The sequence below is a fragment of the Neopsephotus bourkii genome, unplaced genomic scaffold (genome assembly GCF_033783945.1).
Source record: "Neopsephotus bourkii isolate Nb327-2 ecotype Australia unplaced genomic scaffold, CSIRO-AGI_Nbou_v1 NB_1660, whole genome shotgun sequence".
In the NCBI taxonomy this organism is placed as follows: Eukaryota; Metazoa; Chordata; class Aves; order Psittaciformes; family Psittacidae; genus Neopsephotus; species Neopsephotus bourkii.
Window position 1 is genome coordinate 44,862 of NW_026902134.1, and position 18,462 is coordinate 63,323.

At 52.4% G+C, this 18,462-nt stretch overlaps 2 protein-coding genes across 15 annotated transcripts in view; one reads left to right on the forward strand and one right to left on the reverse strand.

The window, feature by feature from the left end:
• On the reverse strand, window positions 1–2,488 carry CUNH1orf43 (chromosome unknown C1orf43 homolog). Its single transcript, XM_061375249.1, has 7 exons — window positions 2,313–2,488; window positions 1,941–2,042; window positions 1,728–1,836; window positions 1,451–1,504; window positions 992–1,158; window positions 849–907; window positions 1–543 (listed from the first exon to the last, which is right to left on the reverse strand). The coding sequence occupies exons 1-7, from the start codon at window positions 2,379–2,381 to the stop codon at window positions 345–347; spliced, it is 759 nt and encodes a 252-aa protein (XP_061231233.1). The 5' UTR covers window positions 2,382–2,488; the 3' UTR covers window positions 1–344.
• UBAP2L (ubiquitin associated protein 2 like) overlaps window positions 2,479–18,462 on the forward strand; it is a 26,249-nt gene continuing 10,265 nt past the window's right edge. For 6 of the 14 annotated variants that reach the window (XM_061375236.1, XM_061375239.1, XM_061375234.1 and 3 more), the window contains exons 1-13: window positions 6,166–6,301; window positions 6,809–6,886; window positions 7,261–7,371; window positions 7,984–8,152; window positions 8,447–8,542; window positions 9,262–9,307; window positions 9,541–9,647; window positions 11,049–11,123; window positions 14,420–14,472; window positions 15,801–15,886; window positions 16,225–16,396; window positions 16,952–17,153; window positions 18,074–18,351. In XM_061375236.1, coding sequence (XP_061231220.1) covers window positions 6,212–6,301; window positions 6,809–6,886; window positions 7,261–7,371; window positions 7,984–8,152; window positions 8,447–8,542; window positions 9,262–9,307; window positions 9,541–9,647; window positions 11,049–11,123; window positions 14,420–14,472; window positions 15,801–15,886; window positions 16,225–16,396; window positions 16,952–17,153; window positions 18,074–18,351 — 1,563 coding nt within the window. In that variant the 5' untranslated portion in view covers window positions 6,166–6,211. Of the gene's footprint in view, window positions 2,591–2,716; window positions 2,819–6,165; window positions 6,302–6,808; window positions 6,887–7,260; window positions 7,372–7,983; window positions 8,153–8,446; window positions 8,543–9,261; window positions 9,308–9,540; window positions 9,648–11,048; window positions 11,124–14,419; window positions 14,473–15,800; window positions 15,887–16,224; window positions 16,397–16,951; window positions 17,154–18,073; window positions 18,352–18,462 lie in introns of those variants that run through there. The other 8 variants (XM_061375235.1, XM_061375237.1, XM_061375242.1 and 5 more) reach the window with 4 other exon arrangements.

Sequence of the window (18,462 nt, forward strand, 5' to 3'; positions counted from 1 at the left end):
TAAAGCTAATCAGTTTATTCACAGGGCCAGAGCTCCAAGCTGTTGCTGGACGCAAAGGCTCAAGCCCATGTCCCACGCCTGCACAGGAGGCTGCACAGGCCGATCCCTTCCAGGATCAAGGGCTGCTTTGACACTGGCTCTGGGTGAGGACTGAGCTGCACCAGAGCCTCCACTGAGTGACTGCCTCCAACACGGTGCAAGAGGGAGACCCAAGAGCGCATCCACTTCCTCCCCATGCTGCCTGCACAGCAAACTGCAGCCAAAACCTGCTTAGGACCTGCCTGCACCTCACAAGAGGCTCTGCTTGTGGCAGGGCCCCAGAGTGCAACCAGCTCTGCCTTGGCTCACAGGGTGCTCTCCAGTGTGTTGTAGTTGTCCTTAAAGCTCTTCAGCTCCAGGAAGTGTTTGGCACGTTTGCTCTTCTGGTTGGAAGGCAGGTAGGTGACCTGGATGGTGGCAGGGTTGGAGACTTCAGGAGAGAGGGTAAGGTCCTTTGCTGCTGACTGGTGCTGCCGCTGGCTGCTGCCTGCCCGGGCCTTGGTCCTGCAGGGAGGGGAAAGGCTCAAAGCACAAGCAGGACTACGGACTGGAACTAGCAGCAAATCCAAAACCACACCACCATATGGACTGCAAGGAATAAGTATACTTGGAAGGACAGACTGAGGCTGGGTGCTGCCTCAGGAGTGTCTCTGCTCACACCTCAGCAATGGGCTGCTGGGGCCCATGAAGCCATCACCCAGCTACTCCTCTAGCCAGGGACACTCCCTTAGAAAACAGTTAGGGTTGGAAAGGACCTTAAGATCACTCAGTTCCAAGCCCCTGCCATGGGCAGGGACACCAACACTTACATGTTTGCCAGCTCATTCAGAGCATCCTGGTACTTGAGATATTCTGGTTTCCCAAAGACCTGGACACAAGCAGAAAGGACCATGTCAGAAGCAGCAGCGGCTGCAGCGAGGCCCAGCCCAGGCATTGCAGCGCCAGCACTTACCCCAGTGCCATAGCGGGCGCTCTCGTACCCATCCAGCAAGGTGTCAATCAAGGCTTTGCGGATGCCTTTGAAAGAGGTGCTGGAGTTCCGCAGTTCCAGCAGGTAGGCACAGAAGTTCTTCCCTATTAAGGACTTGGGGTACCGGCCCTCTGCGTGAAACGGAATCTCTGGGGAAGGAAAAGGCACCCCACAAGCAGCTAAAGTGCAGGTACAAACTGTTCTGGTCACCCGCAGACATCAGGCCTTGGAGCTGATTAAAACTTCCACCACATCTGCAGACTCCTTACACCCCAGAGGCAGAGCCACCCTCAGAGCACCAGCCCCAGACAGGATACGTGAATGCTATTCGCAAACAAGAGCCTTGAGCACAATCACAAGGCTGCTGGCTCCCTACTTCCTCCACACATGGTCTCTCTCCACCTTTCCTTCCCCTCTTCCTCCTGCCCTGAGCTCACTTACCAGATGTCCTGATTGCATCCAGTGCCTTCATCCTGTACAGGTAGTTATAGCAGCCTGGCAAAGAGAAAACCCAGTCTGAGAGCTCTCCACAACTTGGGAGGGAGGCGGGGAAAGCAGAGAGGAGAAGACTGCAGAGACACCACCTCTTGTTGCCTCACCAGCGCTGCCCTGGGACAGCCAACAAGAGGCCAGAAATGCAACTTGGCCCGAGGGCAATGAGTTGCTGTAGGAGGACAGTGTCTCTGGTGGTATCTGACTGAAGCACAGCCACAGGTACCTTGTGTCTCCAGCTGCAGGAGCCTGCCATCATCCTCAGCCAGGAGCCGAGGCTCGTACTTGATGTCCTGCACCCGAGACAGTCGGATGTCGATTTCTTCCTTTAAATCCTGCCCAGTGAAGGGGGAAAAGCCCAAACACCACGTTACAGAGCGGCCACTTTGTGTGACGGAGCCCAAAGGGTGGCGGCAGGCAGGGGACAGAGGGCACCCACCTTGGGCGCGTGTTGCCCCACCGGCACGTGGGGGCCGCGCCGGGACTTCATGGCGAAGCGCATGATCTGGCGCTTCACAAAGATAAAGAGCAGCACAAAGACCTGGAGCAGCGGGACGGGGGGGTGTCAGGCTGCACCTCAGCCCCACCGACACCCCCGCACCAACAACCACAAGGCGCCATCGCCCCCTCAAAACCCAAGGGTCCTGATTTAGCCCCACAGACGCCCCCACAGAGGCTCCTCCTCAAGTCCTCTTCCCGCCGCACGGAGCCCCCGGGCCCAGCCCCACAGAGCCGTCCCCGCGGACACCCGGCCGCAAGGGGCCGCAAGGACCCGCACGGTCGGGCTCCCCCGGTGCCGGTGCGCGCTCACCAGGCTGCCGTAGGCCATCACCAGCACCACGTTCACCCCGGAGAGCCAGTTGCTACCGGCCGCCGCCATCCCCGGCCTGGCGCGGCCTGAGGCCGCAAAACATGGCGGCCGCCGAAGCCGCCTTGCGCGCTCACCACGTGACGAGGGAGAGGCGCCCCTCTCTCACGGTGCCGGTCTGGCCCCGCCTCGTGTCGGTTCCGTGTGTGTCCCCCCCCAAGCGCCCTCGTCACGTGATGGGGGCGGGCGCCGCTGGTAGTTGTCAGTGTGGTGAGACCCAGGTAAAGTTGCTGCGCGGCGGCGGCCCCGGGAACCGCGCGCGGCCCCGGTAAACCCCGCCGCACCCGCCGCTCTGTGCCGCCTCACACCCCACTGCCGCCGCGCACCCCTCCCGGCCCCGCCGCCGCCCGGCCCTGGCGGGCCCCGCCGCCGGGCCCGACCGCTGGGCCGTGCGCGGCCTAGTGGGCCGGGCCGCAGCCGGGGCCTGGCGTAACGCGCGGCCGCCGCAGGTGAGGGAGGGAGAGAGGGCGGGCGGGCTGGAGGCGGGCGGGGAGGTGAGGTGTGGGGTTGGGGGGGGGGAATGGCGGCCGCGGCCATGAGGGCGGAAGCGGCCCGCGCCCGCCTGCCTCCCGGGTGCGGGCACGGCCTGGCGCCGCGCCGCCGCGGGGCTCCCGCACGGCCCTGGGTGGGTCCCCTCCGGCGGCTCGTCCCCATTGTGTGCCGGGGGTCTGGGCACGCCGAGCCGCGGCACCGGGCGGTTCCGGCCCTGCCGCGCCCCCGGGGCCCGCCCGGCCCCGCCGCGGCTGGCGGTAACAATGGGAGCCGCGCCGTCCCGCAGCGCTCTCGGAGCTCTTCGGCGCGTGGCGGGCTCCGCGGAGGGGCCCCGCGAGACATTCCCGGTCGACGCCGGTTTGGCGGCCCTGGAGGAGGCCCGGCCCGCGGGCGGGTGCCGGGCCGGTTCTGGGCGCTCGGGTGGGTGTCCCCAGCGAAGCGCTGCGCGGCGGCACCCACTGCGGGACCGTGGTGGTGCGTCTGGGGCATCCTCCCGGAATCCTGTTCTCTGCATGCACGGGGGTTGCTCGGTTTGCAGTTGCAGTGTGTTGGCTCCAGAGGAAAGCTCGTAACGTTGATAAAACACCATCCCCCCATCGTGTCATCGAGCTCCTTCGGGTGCTGGACCTGCCCTGTGTTGCAGGAAAATCTTTCCAAAAGCTTTGCCCTCTGCGGTCCTTTCCTTTGGAGCTTCAGAGGTTTTTGCATGTGTTCATGAAGCTTTGTCAGAGGGGGCTGGAGATATCAATTATATGGACAGAGAAGGGAAACTGAGGCTGGGATGTGCTGGGGCTCTCCCAGCATGAGCCAGCAGGGCTGAGCCAGCTGGGGGTAGCGGATGTGACCACCAGATCCTTGTGCTAAAACTGTAACTTACCTGAAGTTTCTAATAAAATGAACAGTTTGTTATGTTTTTGTATCACCTCTTTTTCTGGAGCCTGCTGTTCTGAGTAGCTGAGACTCTCCTCTCTGGATGCTGTAGGCTGAAGAGGGGTAACGGCAAAGTGCATCACTTTTCCCTGCAGCTTCTTGGAAGGAAAGATGTTGTAACCTGTAGCTGGGAATCTTCTTGTTTTCCCTGAATCCCATAGGAATGCATTGCTTTCCTCTCGCCTTGAAATGTAAGCATGGGGCTGCTTTAATGTTGTTTCTCTGCTGTGGCTCAGCCACAGTTTTCTGGGGCTGGAGTTGCCCTTTTTGCTTGCCTCCCTCTCTGTGCACAGATGTGGCTGTTTAAAAGCAAGGTCAAACACTGAAAGCTGCTCGGAACTGGTGAACTCATGGGAGTGCTCACTCTGTGCAGGGCCAGGGCAGGTGGCAGCACAGCCAAGGTTTGCAGTGAAATGTGGCCTGTGAGCTGTACTACAGTGACCCAAGTGAGGAGTAAAGTCTTGGCTCCCTGGATGTGGTGTGGGGTGTCGCGTGGGGTTGCCCGTTGCCACCAGGCTCCACACTGGGGACTGCCTGATGATGCTTGTGGTTTTTGGGGTGGGTTTTTCTTCTGCATGTTAAATAAGCACCATTTCCTCGTGCCAGGAATGCAGCTGGGCAGAGCATGGCAGAGCTCTTGAACAATGCCTAGGCACTGCACAAAGGCTGGGGGCAGTAGACTTGCTGGTACTGTGTCCTACTGAAATCCCAGATTAAGTTACTGCAATGGCACAGGATTGCTTCCCTCTCGGCCTGCAGTTCTGCTGCCAGATTGGTTTAATATGACAACTTATTTGTGCCCGAAACACTTAGAACTGGAAGAAACATAGCAGTGGAGAGGGGAAAGCAATCCCGTGGGGAAGAAGCCTGTGTGGAGGCTGCGTGGCCTTGGGTGAAGCCGAGGCTGGATGCTCTTCCTTAAACCTGCTTGGTGTCACGGGCAGCTCCTGCTCACCAGGCAGATAGCTTGGGTTGCTTCCCCGATCAGAGACCTTGGTGCTGTAGAGCTGACAGACGGTGGTTTTGGTTCTGTGAGGCATGGGTGGCCCTGAAGAGGAACGTTTGAGGTTCTGTGGGAAGCTGCAGGAGCAGTTGGCCTTGAAAGCTTGCCTGCAGAGGAAGGCTGGAGGCTGCTGGGAGTGGGAGCGCTGACGTGGGCAGTGAGCTGTGGTGCGGGTAACAGTAGGGTCTCCATGCTCTCGAGAAAGGATCTCCCAGCTGGTCAAGTGCTCCTCTCATGGATTTGACAAGAGACTCCCCAATTCTTCCTGGGCTGTTTGCTAACGATGCTGAGCTTTCCACACTGGCTCTTGCTCTGTGCTGCCACGTTGGTTGTTTGCAAGCAATGGTTCAGGTTGGAGTTTCTCACTCGGGTTTCCTCCTGTTCTTACTCTCTTTGGGGCTCCTTCCCCTATCCAAAGCATCTGCTGCAGCACCAGCCTGTAGAGCAGATCCTGCTGCTTTGAAGGAAGGTGTTGCTGTCTTGTTAACAAAATCCAGAAGTGTGGAGTTTGTGATTATTGAGGTTTCAGGGGCTTGGAAGTAGCACGTGATGCCAGGTGCCATAGGATGTGTGTGGCGTCCCTCGTGCCATGGCAGGCAGGGTGAAACTGCTCAGTGCTGATCCCATTCTAAGCATCTGGGTTGGGCTCTTCCTGCGAAGCTCAGTGAGCAGTTACAAAACTCCAGGAGCTTTGGACACCCTGTTCCTGAACTCTTCTGGGATGTCTGGACCCAAGCAGTTCCCAGCAGTGTTACTGGCTGCAATTCCTTGTTGACATCTAGCTCACTTTTCTGGTAGTGTTTTATTTTAATCCAGAATACTGAGTAGAAGGAAACTTGGTATTTCTACTTCTAAGGAGTAACTGAAGCGAGCACAGCTGGGCAGTTCTGCAAAGGTGGTGTTTCTCTAAACCAATATCCCACAAACCTATAGCACCACTTACCACTGGAGTGCTTTTCTTCCCCTGCCCTGCTTTGAAGGCAAGAAAGGAGAAGGGGAAGTAGCTGATGATGTGCCTGAGGCTGTGAGATGTTCTGCTCTTTAAGTGAAGCTTCTTTAGAGCTTTTCTCAAGCATTCCTTACTCCAGTTGACCAACAAGCATTTTGCGCCCTGGCTATGGCCAGTCCATGCCTGCTCACACACTTGCTCACCTGAGTGCAGGTGAGGTGGTGGCGGTGGAGAAACCTCCAGAAGTGCCAGTTTTGTCTTGGGGACATGGCAATGGGAGGCTGTGGCTGGTGGGGAGGGAGGGAGAGAGGGAGGGCACTGGGATGAATTTGCTGCTTGCCTCGCCCATGCTGTGGTTCATTCTTGGTGCTGCCTTTTGTTTTGGTTTTCTAACAGTGTGTTCTCTCTTCTCCCCTGCCCCACCACAGAGTTCTACCTTGTAAATACTGTTATTTGTATATACTGTAAATGATGACATCGGTGGGCACTAACCGAGCCCGGGGGAACTGGGAGCAGACACAGACACAGAGCCAGACACAGCACAAGCAGCGGCCACAGGTAAGGGCAGCAGCCAAGGAAACCAGTTAGCTTGGAGGTGGAGACCTGGCACCTCTGCGTAGCTCCTGCATGTTGCAGGATGCTGCTGGCAGAGCTGGGTTACCTGGGCAGCCACTGATGGTGGGGTTTCCACATTGGTGTCTCTGAGCTGAGATTTGGGGGGTATATCCATCTGGCCATTCCCTGTTCACTTGAATGAATTCAAGTGGCTGAGAAGCCACCTGCAGTGGGTCTTGATGTGCCAGTGATGCTCAGGTCTGCCTCAGAATGGATGTAGTTTACGTGGTTGTCCCTCGCCTGGTGAGTCCCTTTCTTCTGGACTCTCCTCACTCACTCCTCTTCCATCTCTCTTTCTGAAGCTTTCCTCTTTCTGACCCTTGTTCACGCCTCCTCTTCATCCCACTGATTCCTTCCCAGAGACCTCAGGGAAGCGGAGTGCTCTTTGGAGGAAGGGTTGTTGGAAAGGTGCTGATCTAATCCTGCTGTCTCTGCCTTCCATTTCTTCAGGCCACTGCGGAACAGATTCGACTTGCACAGATGATTTCAGACCACAATGATGCTGACTTTGAGGAGAAGGTGAAACAAGTGAGTGTGGAAAGTGAGGATGAGCCCTGGCAGGAAGGCAGAATCAATGTCAACTACCATGACTGCCTGGGGGAGGTGGGAGGGACTCGGCTGCCTTCTCCCTGAATTTCCTTGGACAAACTTCTTCCACAGAATGCAGGGAATGGTGTTACCCTGAGAAAAGGGAGGTTGGAAGCTGGTTGTGGTAACTCAGAAGTTCCACCTGCAGTTACTTCTCATTGAGGGGGCATAATTCAGTTGTGAAGGCTGCAGGAGACTCCCAACCGCTGACATTTCTTCGGAGGATTTCTGGTTTGGGATCTGTAAGAGATCCATAGAGACTTGGTGCCTCCTTGGTTTGGAACGTGCTGACCATGATGGTGTCTCCTCTACAGCTGATCGACATCACAGGCAAGAACCAGGACGAGTGTGTGATTGCTCTGCATGACTGCAATGGAGATGTTAACAGAGCCATCAACGTGCTGCTGGAGGGCAATCCAGACACGGTAGGATTGGGTTCTGTAAATCTGGTGAGGCCTAGTTCACTGTAACTGCATATATGAAGGCAAGACAAAGAGTCCTGTCTAGATAGCAAGAGCCATAATGACTGACCAGTTCCACAAATAGCATGTGAGATGTGACTGTGTACCGGCTTCTCAATGCTGCTGTCTGTAGGCTTGCACAGAACACAAGCGTGGCCAGCAGGCCCCAAAGAATGGAGGAGAAAATGCAATAAATCCTATTCCTTTTCAATCCAGGCACTTTGACAGCAGTACAGTAGCATCTGTGTAAGCTTTCATGCTGCTGTGAGTATGGTTTAGTAAATCTGTGCAGAAAGAGAGTAACTCATGTCCTGTTACCTCAGGCTGTGTGACAGTCAGCTATAAGAAAGCTTTCCTTGAAGGAAAAAGCTGTACTGTGTGTAGGCTGATAGACTTCAAAACAAAGAGAAATTGGGCTGGAAAGGATTTTTCTGGAGATCCTTGTTTTATCTGTAGCAAGTTTCAATAGGTGTGTAAGAATATGCGTGTATTCACATACTGCATTGCTCAAACTGTGAGTAACTTTCTTCATCGATCAAAGTGTGATTAACTTCTTTCCCCTCTGCAAACCTTCAGCATTCCTGGGAGATGGTCGGGAAGAAGAAGGGTGTCTCAGGACAGAAGGAGAGTGGCCAGACAGAGCCCAGTGAAGAAAGCAGAGAGAACCGGGAGAGGGAGCGGGATTTCAGCAGACGACGTGGAGGGCCACCGAGGCGGGGCCGTGGCACCAGCCGTGGAAGAGAGTGTATGGACCTGCCCTTTCCTAACACCCCTCAGTGTCACTGGTGGAAGGGACCTTAAGGGTCATCCAGAGGCACTTTGTGCTACACGAAGCTGCCAGAAAAGCTGCTTGGGCAGACTCATCTCTGAGGAAAACCATCTTTGTGTGTGTGAGCTGTCTAATGCTTCCCTGACTGAGATGATTCCTTGGGTGATACCCTCAATACCATCAGCTTAAATAATAGAAGTGATGGGAGCTTTGGTCTGGATTTGAATTCTCCCTGAATCTTGACATTCTTTGCTTTGTTCTGTCTTTCAGTTCGGGGCCAGGAGAATGGATTGGACGGTGGTAAGAGTGGAGGATCTTCTGGAAGAGGCACGGAAAGAGGGAGGCGGGGACGTGGCCGAGGCCGAGGTACACATGGGATTTGAGGTCAGAGGGGATGGGAGAGAAGAATTACATCAGTGTGACTGTCTCCTCCATGAGGTTTGAAAGGCTCTCTTATGGGAGGAGTTGCCAAACTGAAACCAACTACTTGATTTTGCTGTTCTTTGATTATACTCCTAGCCTGCATGTCAGTTCCCATCTTAAGTATGCTAGAAACAGTATCTAGTTCTTACGTCCCATCCCTGGAGTTGAAAAAAGATAGGACCACTTTGCACAGAAGTGAGAAGTTAAACCCTAAGGTGACTATTTGGCAGTTGCTTGTTAGCACCAGAACCTGGTTCCTCCTCATTCTTGCCCATGTATCTGAGCAACTTTCCTGTGCAAACACTTGGCTTGGGTTTTAAATACTCAGAAGCAGAAATTCATTTTTTCACCAGATCTGGGCTGCTGAGGACACATGGTGCAGAAATCAGAACCTAGGGGCCATTGCTTGTGGTTTGTGCCAGCTGGAAACCTTATCTGAGCCTGAGCTCATGCATCACTAAATTCTACTGCCAGGGAGCTGAGGTCATCCCCAGCCATATAAAGACGCTGCTGGAAATCCCAACTAGGGAAGATCCTCACCACCTGCATGTTGTGGGGATCGGAACTCCAGATGTTGTTCAACTGCTGCTTTGCCCCGTGATACAGAGCCAAGGGAGATGCTCAGCAGTGTGTGTGTGTGTGTGTGTGTGTGTGTTTTACAGGTGGCTCTGGAAGGCGAGGGGGAAGATTTTCTGCCCAAGGCATGGGGTAAGTTTCACTGTACAAAGCACAGCAAAGATACAAGTCTTTGTGCATCATTTGTGGTCCCATTTTCCTTTCTTAATAAAGCCAAAACTGGAGAGTGCTAACTTCAGTGAGGAATGGCTGGTGTAGCTGCAGCAGCTCTCTGCTGAGAGAACTCAGGAGATGTGGTATGGGCTGAATAAAATCAGTTGCTTGGGGAAAGGGAGTAAAAACTTCCATCTTCTTACTTCTCACAGAACCTTCAACCCAGCCGACTATGCCGAGCCGGTGGGCACGGATGAGAGCTACAGCAACAGCAACACATGGAACAACACGGGCAGCTTTGAGCCAGATGATGGCACAAGTAAGTGCTCTTCATACTCTGACTTGTGGGTAGGTGGTAGGTGGACTTTGTGTCCATCTAGTTGCACTGAGGAGGTTCTGGGTAGGTCTTTGGCTCAGGGGTACAGGAAGGGGTTGTTGGTTCAGAGATGGATTTCAGTGACGCTGTTTCTTTGCGCCCAGAGAGGCTTTTGCATCTGTTAGGGTGACCATGTTGGAATCTGGGAGCTGGATGGTTGTTCTGATGTGAGTTGCAAAGTGTAGTGTAATTACTCAGGGTTCAGATGTCTTGTTCCTGATTATGGGATGGGGAGCATCCTTGCTTTCATGCTCAGCCTGCTGGAGCATGAGACCTTACAGAAAGCTGGTTGAAAAGAACTCTTCATTGCTTCCCTGTTTGAAGCAAAGCAGTTTGTGAGCACAGATCTGCCCTGGCACATTCCCTTGCAGTGAAAAAATGGTACTCTTTTTGTTCCAAGTATGCCCACTGTTGTAAGGCACAAGTGAGCTCAGGTTTTGCAGCGTGGTAACTGGACATAGTCGTGAGGGACAATCCTTAATTATAAGTAGTCAGCCTGGGGGTTTGAGGAGGTTTGGAGCTTGTTGGGTTGGGGTTTTTTATGGAGCAGTCTTGCACAAACTATTTTTCCATGAGTTTTGAGCATTCAAGTAAATAGCACTTACTCATTATAAGAGGCTTTCACAATAGAATTCATGTTGCTTTAGGCCATTTGTGTATTTCTTGTAGTTACTGAAAAACTGATAGCTTTGGAAAGAGCCAGAATCCCAGCCTGGTTTTTGTTGGAAAAGACCTTAAGCTCATCCAGTTCCAACCCCCTGCCATAGGCAGGGACACCTCACACTAAACCGTGTCGACCAAGGCTCTGTCCAGCCTGGCCTTGAACACTGCCAGGGATGGAGTAATTTGCTACTTCTTTGAGTGACCTGTGCCAGTGCCTCACCACCCTGTAAATAATACTGTAAACGGAGTTGTAAATACCAGAGGGAGTAGTGCAGGCATGAGGCAAGGGCAATGGGGACACTTGGTTTGGGAGGAAAAAGGGATGGGAGCAAATGAGCTCCACATGGTGGAAGTTTAACTGGTGTGAACAGCCTTTTGTGAGGTTGCCTTTGGTTTTGTGTGTTGGTGCTCAGTGGAATTGTGGAATTAGAGCATGGCTGGGGGGACTGGGGAGATTTCTGATGGAACAGCTCCAATGTGCTGTAGTTCTCCAGTGCAGCTGCACCCTGCGGTGTCTTGTAGTGTCCATTTCCATAGCCGCAGGCATCTCTTGGCAGTTCCAGTATCCACAGGTACAATGTGACCAGTGCACACGGGCGGTGGAACTCCCCTGCCCTTCTGGAAGCCAGAATTTCACTCCTTGTCTGTCTTTTTGTCTTGTTTTGTTTTTTGTTGTTTCAGGACTTGATTTCATTGGGGGTGAGGGGGCAAATTATCCCCGAAAATTTGACACTGCTCCTGGTATGATACCTCCAGGTGCATCAACTGCCCCGGATACTTCTCTTTTATAGCTTGTTTCAAACCCAAACCTCAAATATCTGTGGATAGATCACTCTCTTCTCTCTTCACTTGCTGATTTTAATGACTATTTGATGTTTGTTCTGACTGCTTCTACTAATGCTGACACCTTGAATGTAAACTGGGAGAGGTTAACCCAAATTCGGGGGGGGATTTAGGTACATTTTAACTTCAGCCACTGCTTCTCAGTACCCAGAGCAGCTCTGTGTCCACAGCACTTGATGACAGAGCATCCCACCAAGGGGAGGAGGCATGAGGCAGCTTAGCCCTGTTCTCTTTGGCTCACATTCAGAAAGCCATGGCTTGCTGTTGTCCCCATGCCATTTGGTTCTGCACCCATCACTCCACTGCCCTCCCCACTATGCCTCTGCTAAGGGACAGACACTGCTGCAAGAGGAATTGCTCTGGTTAAAGCAACTATCTCAGCACTTTGCCTCTGCTTATGGCTGCCTCTGGGGGACCGATGTGCTTGCTGGCTGTTTTGGCATGCTCTTACTGCCCGGCTGCTGTTCCTCCTCCAAGCAGACCTGCCCTGCACTTGAAGATGACAGTGGATTTGGAGGTGACCAGGATGCTTGATGGCAAAGCTGCCCATTGCCTGTCCACTTTCTTTCCTTCTCTTGCACTTTTATAGAATTATAGAATAGTTAGGGTTGGAAAGGACCTTAAGATCATCTAGTTCCACCCTTCTACCATGGGCAGGGATGTCTCACACTAGACCATGTCACGCAAGGCTCTGTCCAACCTGGCCTTGAACACTGCCAGGGATGGGGTATTTGCCACTTCTTTGGGCAACCTGTGCCAGCGCCTCAGCACCCTCACAGGGATGGTTCCTCCTTATGTCCAACCTGAACTTCCCCTGTTTGCATTTGAACCCATTACCCCGTGTCCTATCACTGTAGTCCCTGACGAAGGGTCCCTCTCCATCATCCTTCTAAGCCCCTTTCATGCCTTATGAAGTGAAAAGACACCTATAAGATGATCCAGTTTGCCTTATACCCACCAAATCCCATCAGTGTTCATAAGAAGTGTCCATAAGAAAGCCAAACCCAAGTTGGACTAATGTCTCCTCCATGAAACTTGAGGTCTGGAACTCAAGGCTAAAGGCCCCTCTGGAGGAGCAGGTCAGGACAAGAGGAGGAGTGTTGAGGCTGTAAAGGTCTTTTGCAGGGACCCGGAGGCTGCCATACTTGGAGTGCTGCTGTTGCTTTGGAGCATCTCCTGGTCCTCGCCTCTGGGTTAATCTTTAACTGGGGCAAGCAGCACAAGGCCATCTGCTCCAGCGCTGCCATTATGCTTCTGCCAGGCTTTGCCTTTGTTTGGATTTACATTCCTTTGAGGTGCAGAGTGTGGGATTTGGTTCTGTCACCCTTCAGGCCAGAGCAGGGAGCAGGTATCCAGTCACTGAGATAGCAGCAGAGCACTCAATGGGCCCAGAGAGGGGCAAGCTGGTTGCTCATCTCACAGTTTACGTTGAAGAGATAATGGATTGGGGAGGAGGGGTAGCATGAACACACAATGGGATTTCTTTTCTTCAGTACATTTGTAATCACAAATGCCTTTGGACTTTTGCTTTTTCCCCCTTTTGCTGGTTTGAGGTGCTTACAGACCAGCTGCTCTTGGAAGGGCTTCCAGAAAGCAGAGAGGAGGGGTTGCAGTTCAGAAGGTGACACTTCCAGAGTGGTGTTAGAAGAGTCAGGATGTTGTTTGTGTTGCAGCTCTCCCCTTTGGTGGAGCCTGACTCAGTGTCTTTAAAAGCCTAAACACACTGTGCTGCTTAGGAAGCTCTGTGAAACAGTTCTGGCACATGCTGGTTCATTGAAGGTCTTCAGTTTTCCATCTGTCCCTTTGTGTGCAAGGAGCACAAGCCATGCTGGATAGGTGTCCAGGACTCAGGTGTGGACTTGCCAGGAAAGCCCCATCAATGGCTGCTCTTCATCTGCAGGATTTCCTTCTGCCTTTCATGCTGCTTTGCTGGTTTTCTCCTTTGCCCCATGCAAGCAAGACTAAGAGAACGCTGTGTCACATTCCTGCATGCACAGACTCTTCTTGGGGCAATTCTCCTGGCTTCCTGCTCTCCCCTGCCACTGACCCAGCTATCTCCAGCTCCCACTTCACCTCTTAGATAAGGGCTGAGCTGGAAGGATCTTGCTGTAAAGGAGCCTTCCCACATCTGCCATGAGGGCAGACTCTGCCTGTAGTGTTCTGGTTCCCCATGTGCTATGTTTTGATGCTGTCAAAGGCTTTCAGCTTATGAAAGGGCTGATGTCAACTTGTTCTGTCCTTGGAAACGTCTCCAGGATTAACCCTGCTGCTGGTGGTGACTTTTGCTGAGCTGCTTTCAGTGGCTAAAAACAAGTTGCCCAAACCAGGGCTGATTTTATGCTCGGAGTGGTTTAGGCTGTCAAATGCTCCTTTGCCCTCCTTCCAGACCAAATTGTAACTTGTAATCTGAGAGATTTGGGAGTCATCATGTAAGATTCAAAGAGCTGTGGTTAAAGTATGCTGGAAGTGAGGGACAGAACAAGTTGAAAATGGAGCCAGGCAATCACTTGTTTTCCTGGTAAATTTTGCTCTCTTATGAACTGTACTGGGCTGGATTGTGGCTGAAATCTCCTGCTTTTCTTCCTGATATTTTAAGGTACTCCCTTGGAGCAGATTCCAGAAATCAATCAGAAAACATGGGAATTGCTTAGTCCCTTCAATTTTCTTTTCTGATTTGCATTTGATTGTGCACAGGAGGTCTTGGCACAGGGAAGTTTTAACATTCTGGCCGGAAAGATGAACCCTGTGAATGGTTCAGTTGTCCCTGGGGTTTATAGAAACACAAAGTGAAGTGGGTGGTGAGTCCTTCCCAAGGGCCAGTGAAGGAGATGCTCTGTCTGAGCTGCTGGGGTAACACGAACTGCTCGTGGGTGCAGAAACTTGCAGCTACTGCAATATAAAGGGAACTCAGGAACATGGCACAAAGAGGTTGAGGGCGATGCCAGAGCTTCCTCCCTTTTTGGAGTTGGGGTGCGTGTTAATCCAGAGCTGCCAGCCCAGGGGTCCCTCTCTTTCAGCCTGAGCAAGGCAGAGGCAATGCCATCACAGTGCCTTGCCCATGAATTGTGGGTTGGGGTAAACTGCTTTGTGTTGCCTGGTTGGCAATTAGAAATGCTCTCAGCTGCTTGCAAAGCTCTCCAGTGCTTCCCTGCCTTTTGGAGGGAGAGCGTTTCTGCATGCATAACTTCTCCCTGTTGTTACCCTTGTAGGTGCTTGGAGGGCAGCGACAGAAGAATGGGGCACGGAGGACTGGAATGAAGATGTAGGTACACTCCAGACCCCTTTCCTCCACACGGCTGCTGGCATGTGCATACAGCAATGAGAGGAACAGAAAGCCAGCCTCCCCAAACTATGGGCATAGCCCAAGCCAGGCTCCCAGTTTCAGGAGCTGTGATGAATAATTAAACATGCCTGCTTCAGAAGTAGATGTGTAGTAGAGCTTGTCATAGGAGCCCAAGACAGGAAGGGATATGCTGGGGCATCAAGTATGGTCCTCTCATTTCCTGAATGATTTATTTCTTCCATAAGCTGGCCTGACTCCACACAGGATTCTTGCTCTGCTGCTCCAGTGGAGTGGCAGTTGGGGAAGGTTTGATCCGCACCCTGACTTGCTCTTTGTCACATCCCAGTGCTTTTTGTTCTCTACCTGAATTCTGCACGGGAGAACAGGCACTGTTCACAGCTGCTTTCAATGCTTCTGTGTCCATTTCTCCTGAAATGGGCTTCAGTCCCTCTCTGAATCAAGGCAGAGCTGCAGCTCTTGTGGATGGGAGCAGGGTTGGGTGTTAATATTAGTTTTACATGTTCATTTTTTGCTAATCCTACAGAATGGGCAAGGAGATAAACCTTTTGCTTTCCAGGCACTGTCTGAAGGGCTCCTGCTGTATTTGGAGACACAAGCAGCTTCCCTGTGTGTTCAGTCAGGTCCCTGCTTGAAAAGAGCCTTTGATAGCCCTTCTTGCCTTCAGTGTGTGTGATATGCTCCCAGGGGTTCCTGAGTTTGGTTTTAAGCTCCTGCAGTTTAGTTGCTGGCAGCTCCTCAGTCTGGAATTAAAGCTGTTCATATCCAGCGATGTTCCAGGTCATTAAACCTCCTTTTCGTTCAGTGTTGAGCAATGTTCTTTTTCCTTCCATAATTGCAGTAGATCTCTTGGTCGCTGGTCAGAACATCCAGGTGAGGCCAGGATCATGGGAAGCCCACAGGGGTCTGTTTTCTTTGACTTCTCCAGCATTGCTTGCACCTACCTGGCAGTGGGGTTTTCAGCTCAGTGCTGTATCAGTTCAGAGCAGCCAAGAGCCCGGCAGTCCTAGTGGATTTATGAGCTACAGGACATTTATGGAAGGATTTGGTGGCAGGGGAGGGGGGGGGAAGGGGTGTTTTGCCACTGGCAGAAGATTTGTGCACTTGCCTGAGACGAAACAAATGAAATAGAAGCTGTTTCTGATGGGAGCCAAATGTTAGAGGAGTTGAAGTCTCAACACTTGCATTTCTTGACTGTTTCTGTGGCTCAAACACTTTTGTGCTTTACTTGGAGTCCCAAGACACTGTCCTCAATGTTTGGATTCTTTTTCCCCTTTTCTGTCTTCCAGCTGTCTGAGACAAAGATCTTCACTGCCTCCAATGTGTCTTCAGTGCCTCTGCCTGCTGAGAATGTGACAATCACAGCTGGACAGAGGTGAGAGTCCATGGCAATGCTCTTTATGTGGTACACAAAGACCGGAGCAATTTGCCATCTCAGACTAACCCGTGCCAGCTGGCTAAAATGCACCAGCTCTCACTAAGATGAGATGGATTTAAGTGGAAAAGTTGAGTTAGGAGTTTCTGGGTCTTGGGAGTTTTCCAATGCTCTGTCCTTCTGAGGCTGCTACTGACAGTGAGTTAATGTCCTGCAGATTCATTCAGTTTGTGAAGGCTATAACTTGGGAGGCTGAAGGTAGAATACTGCTGCAATGGACATGCAGGGCGGGACAGAGCTTGTGTTAACCTCAGTGGGTATCTCCCTTCTTTACCCAGAATTGATCTGGCAGTCCTGCTAGGAAAGACGCCCTCTTCTATGGAAAATGAGTCGCCAAACCTGGAGTCATCCCAGGCTCCTTCCCTGGCCCAGCCACTGGTTTTCAGCAATTCCAAGCAGAGTGCTATATCCCAGCCTGCCTCTGGGAACTCCTTCTCCCACCACAGCATGGTAAGGAAGTATCTTAGGAATGTATGGGTTTCCCAGACATGCTCTGTCTGTGTTTGGGTAGAAGGAAGGAGACATTGGATGTGCATCAGGAATGGGCAGAGGCCTGTGCAGGTGCTGCATTGTGTAACTTAAGCAAAAGAAATAGCAGTTGCGCACTTACTGATGAGAATTCATGAAGGATTTTCCAAACCACGTCAGTGGTAAAGCCCACTTTTCCTGGCGGTTGTCTTTAGTGCCACCAAATGCATGGGAATAACTTAGGACATATTTAAAGAGCCCTTCCTTTGTAAGCCTCCATGACACTATGAAATGTCATGATGTGGGCAATGGGTAAGTGCACCTGCACCCCCATGCAAGAAAGGCTGTGAGAGAAGTACAAGCTCTCCTTGCCAGCTGTGTCTGTGTGCATCTGGAGCGTTAAGCTGAGGCACCCAGTGAGAGGTACAGCGAGGGTACAGAGTGTCCAGGCCTATGTTCAGAGATGGATCTGTCCTCTGAACCAAGTTCCAAGCCAAGGAAGACACTGACTTTGTCATTGCCTTGTTGCAATTGCAGGTGAGCATGCTGGGGAAAGGGTTTGGAGATGTCGGGGAGGCCAAAGGCAGCAGTACCACAGGTTCTCAGTTCCTCGAGCAGTTCAAGACAGCCCAGGCTCTGGCTCAGCTGGCTGCTCAACACACCCAGCCTGGTGGGAGCACCACTGCTTCTTCTTGGGACATGGGATCTACTCCGCAGACCTCGTCTCTTGTGCAGTATGGTAAGGAACAGTGTTGGCTCCCCAAAGGGGAGCACAGCAGAACTGTGAGGGATTCAGTGAGGGCCAGATCACAAGTTCTCAACCAAGTCAACTGTGCTGGAGAAATTAGGACCAATGGTGCAAATCTGAGGGAGTGAAATGCAACATAGTGCACATGAGTCTTTCCCTATACCTTTTATACTTGGAGCAGTTGAATCTGTCTGTCTGCCTCGTGGTCATGGCAGCCAGCTTCAGGGCCAAGGATCTAGCATTCCTGAGATCTCACTACTTCCTAATATAAAACTGTGTCCCAGGGAAGAGGTCTGAAAGCAGGTACCTGTGGGGAATTGCTCCTGAATAGCACCACTTGACAGCGGCATCTTAATGCTGACCTGCTGGTATCATTTAAAGAAAAGCAATTCTGGTGACTGTTCAGTGCCAAGAAGTAACTCTGGGCTGGTGTGAGGGAATAAACAGTGTTTGAGAGGCTCCTGCTTTTCAGATGAGATGCTGAGCCCTGCTGTGAGCCAGTACTAGGGCCATTTCTTTCAGCCTGTGTGTCTTGGTATCTTGCTGTAGGAAAAAGGCTCTGGTTCAAGCCCTGTCCTAGTCATAGAACAGGACAAGAGGCAACAGCCTCAAGCTGCTCTGGGGAGCTTTAGATGGAGAACAGGAGCAATTCCTTCCCCAGAGGGTGCTGAGGCATTGGTACAGACTGCCCAGGGCAGTGCTGGAGTCGCCATCCCTGCAAGTATTCACACACCATGTACATGAGGCCCTCAGTGCCATGGGATAGTGGTGGCCTTGGCAGTGCTGGAAATGGTTGGACTGGATGATCTTAAAGGTGCTTTCCAAGCTGGTTGATCCTCTGAAGTGTCAGAAGTTGATTTAGTTTTAAGGAAACAAACCCCCCCTAACTCCACTCTTGTCTCCCCTGGTAGATCTCAAGAACCCAACAGACTCCTCCGTGCATAGTCCCTTCACCAAGCGTCAGGCCTTCACCTCAACTTCAACCATGATCGAAGTGTTCATGCAGGAGAAACAGCCTGTGGTGACTGCCTCCACAACCGTTCCAGCACCCTCCTCCTCCCCGCTGCCCAGCAAAGCCAATCCTGTCCCTCAGATGTCCCCAGGCTCCTCGGACAACCAGTCATCCAGTCCCCAGCCAGCTCAGCAGAAGCTGAAGCAGCAGAAGAAAAAGGCGTCATTGACATCAAAGGTGGGGATGGATGGTGGGGAAGGGGATGTACTGTGGTAGAGATCCAGAACAGTCCACGGGGGGTGGGCTTAGCCTTACTGTTCTTAGGAAGTTGGGGTGGTGATGGAGAAA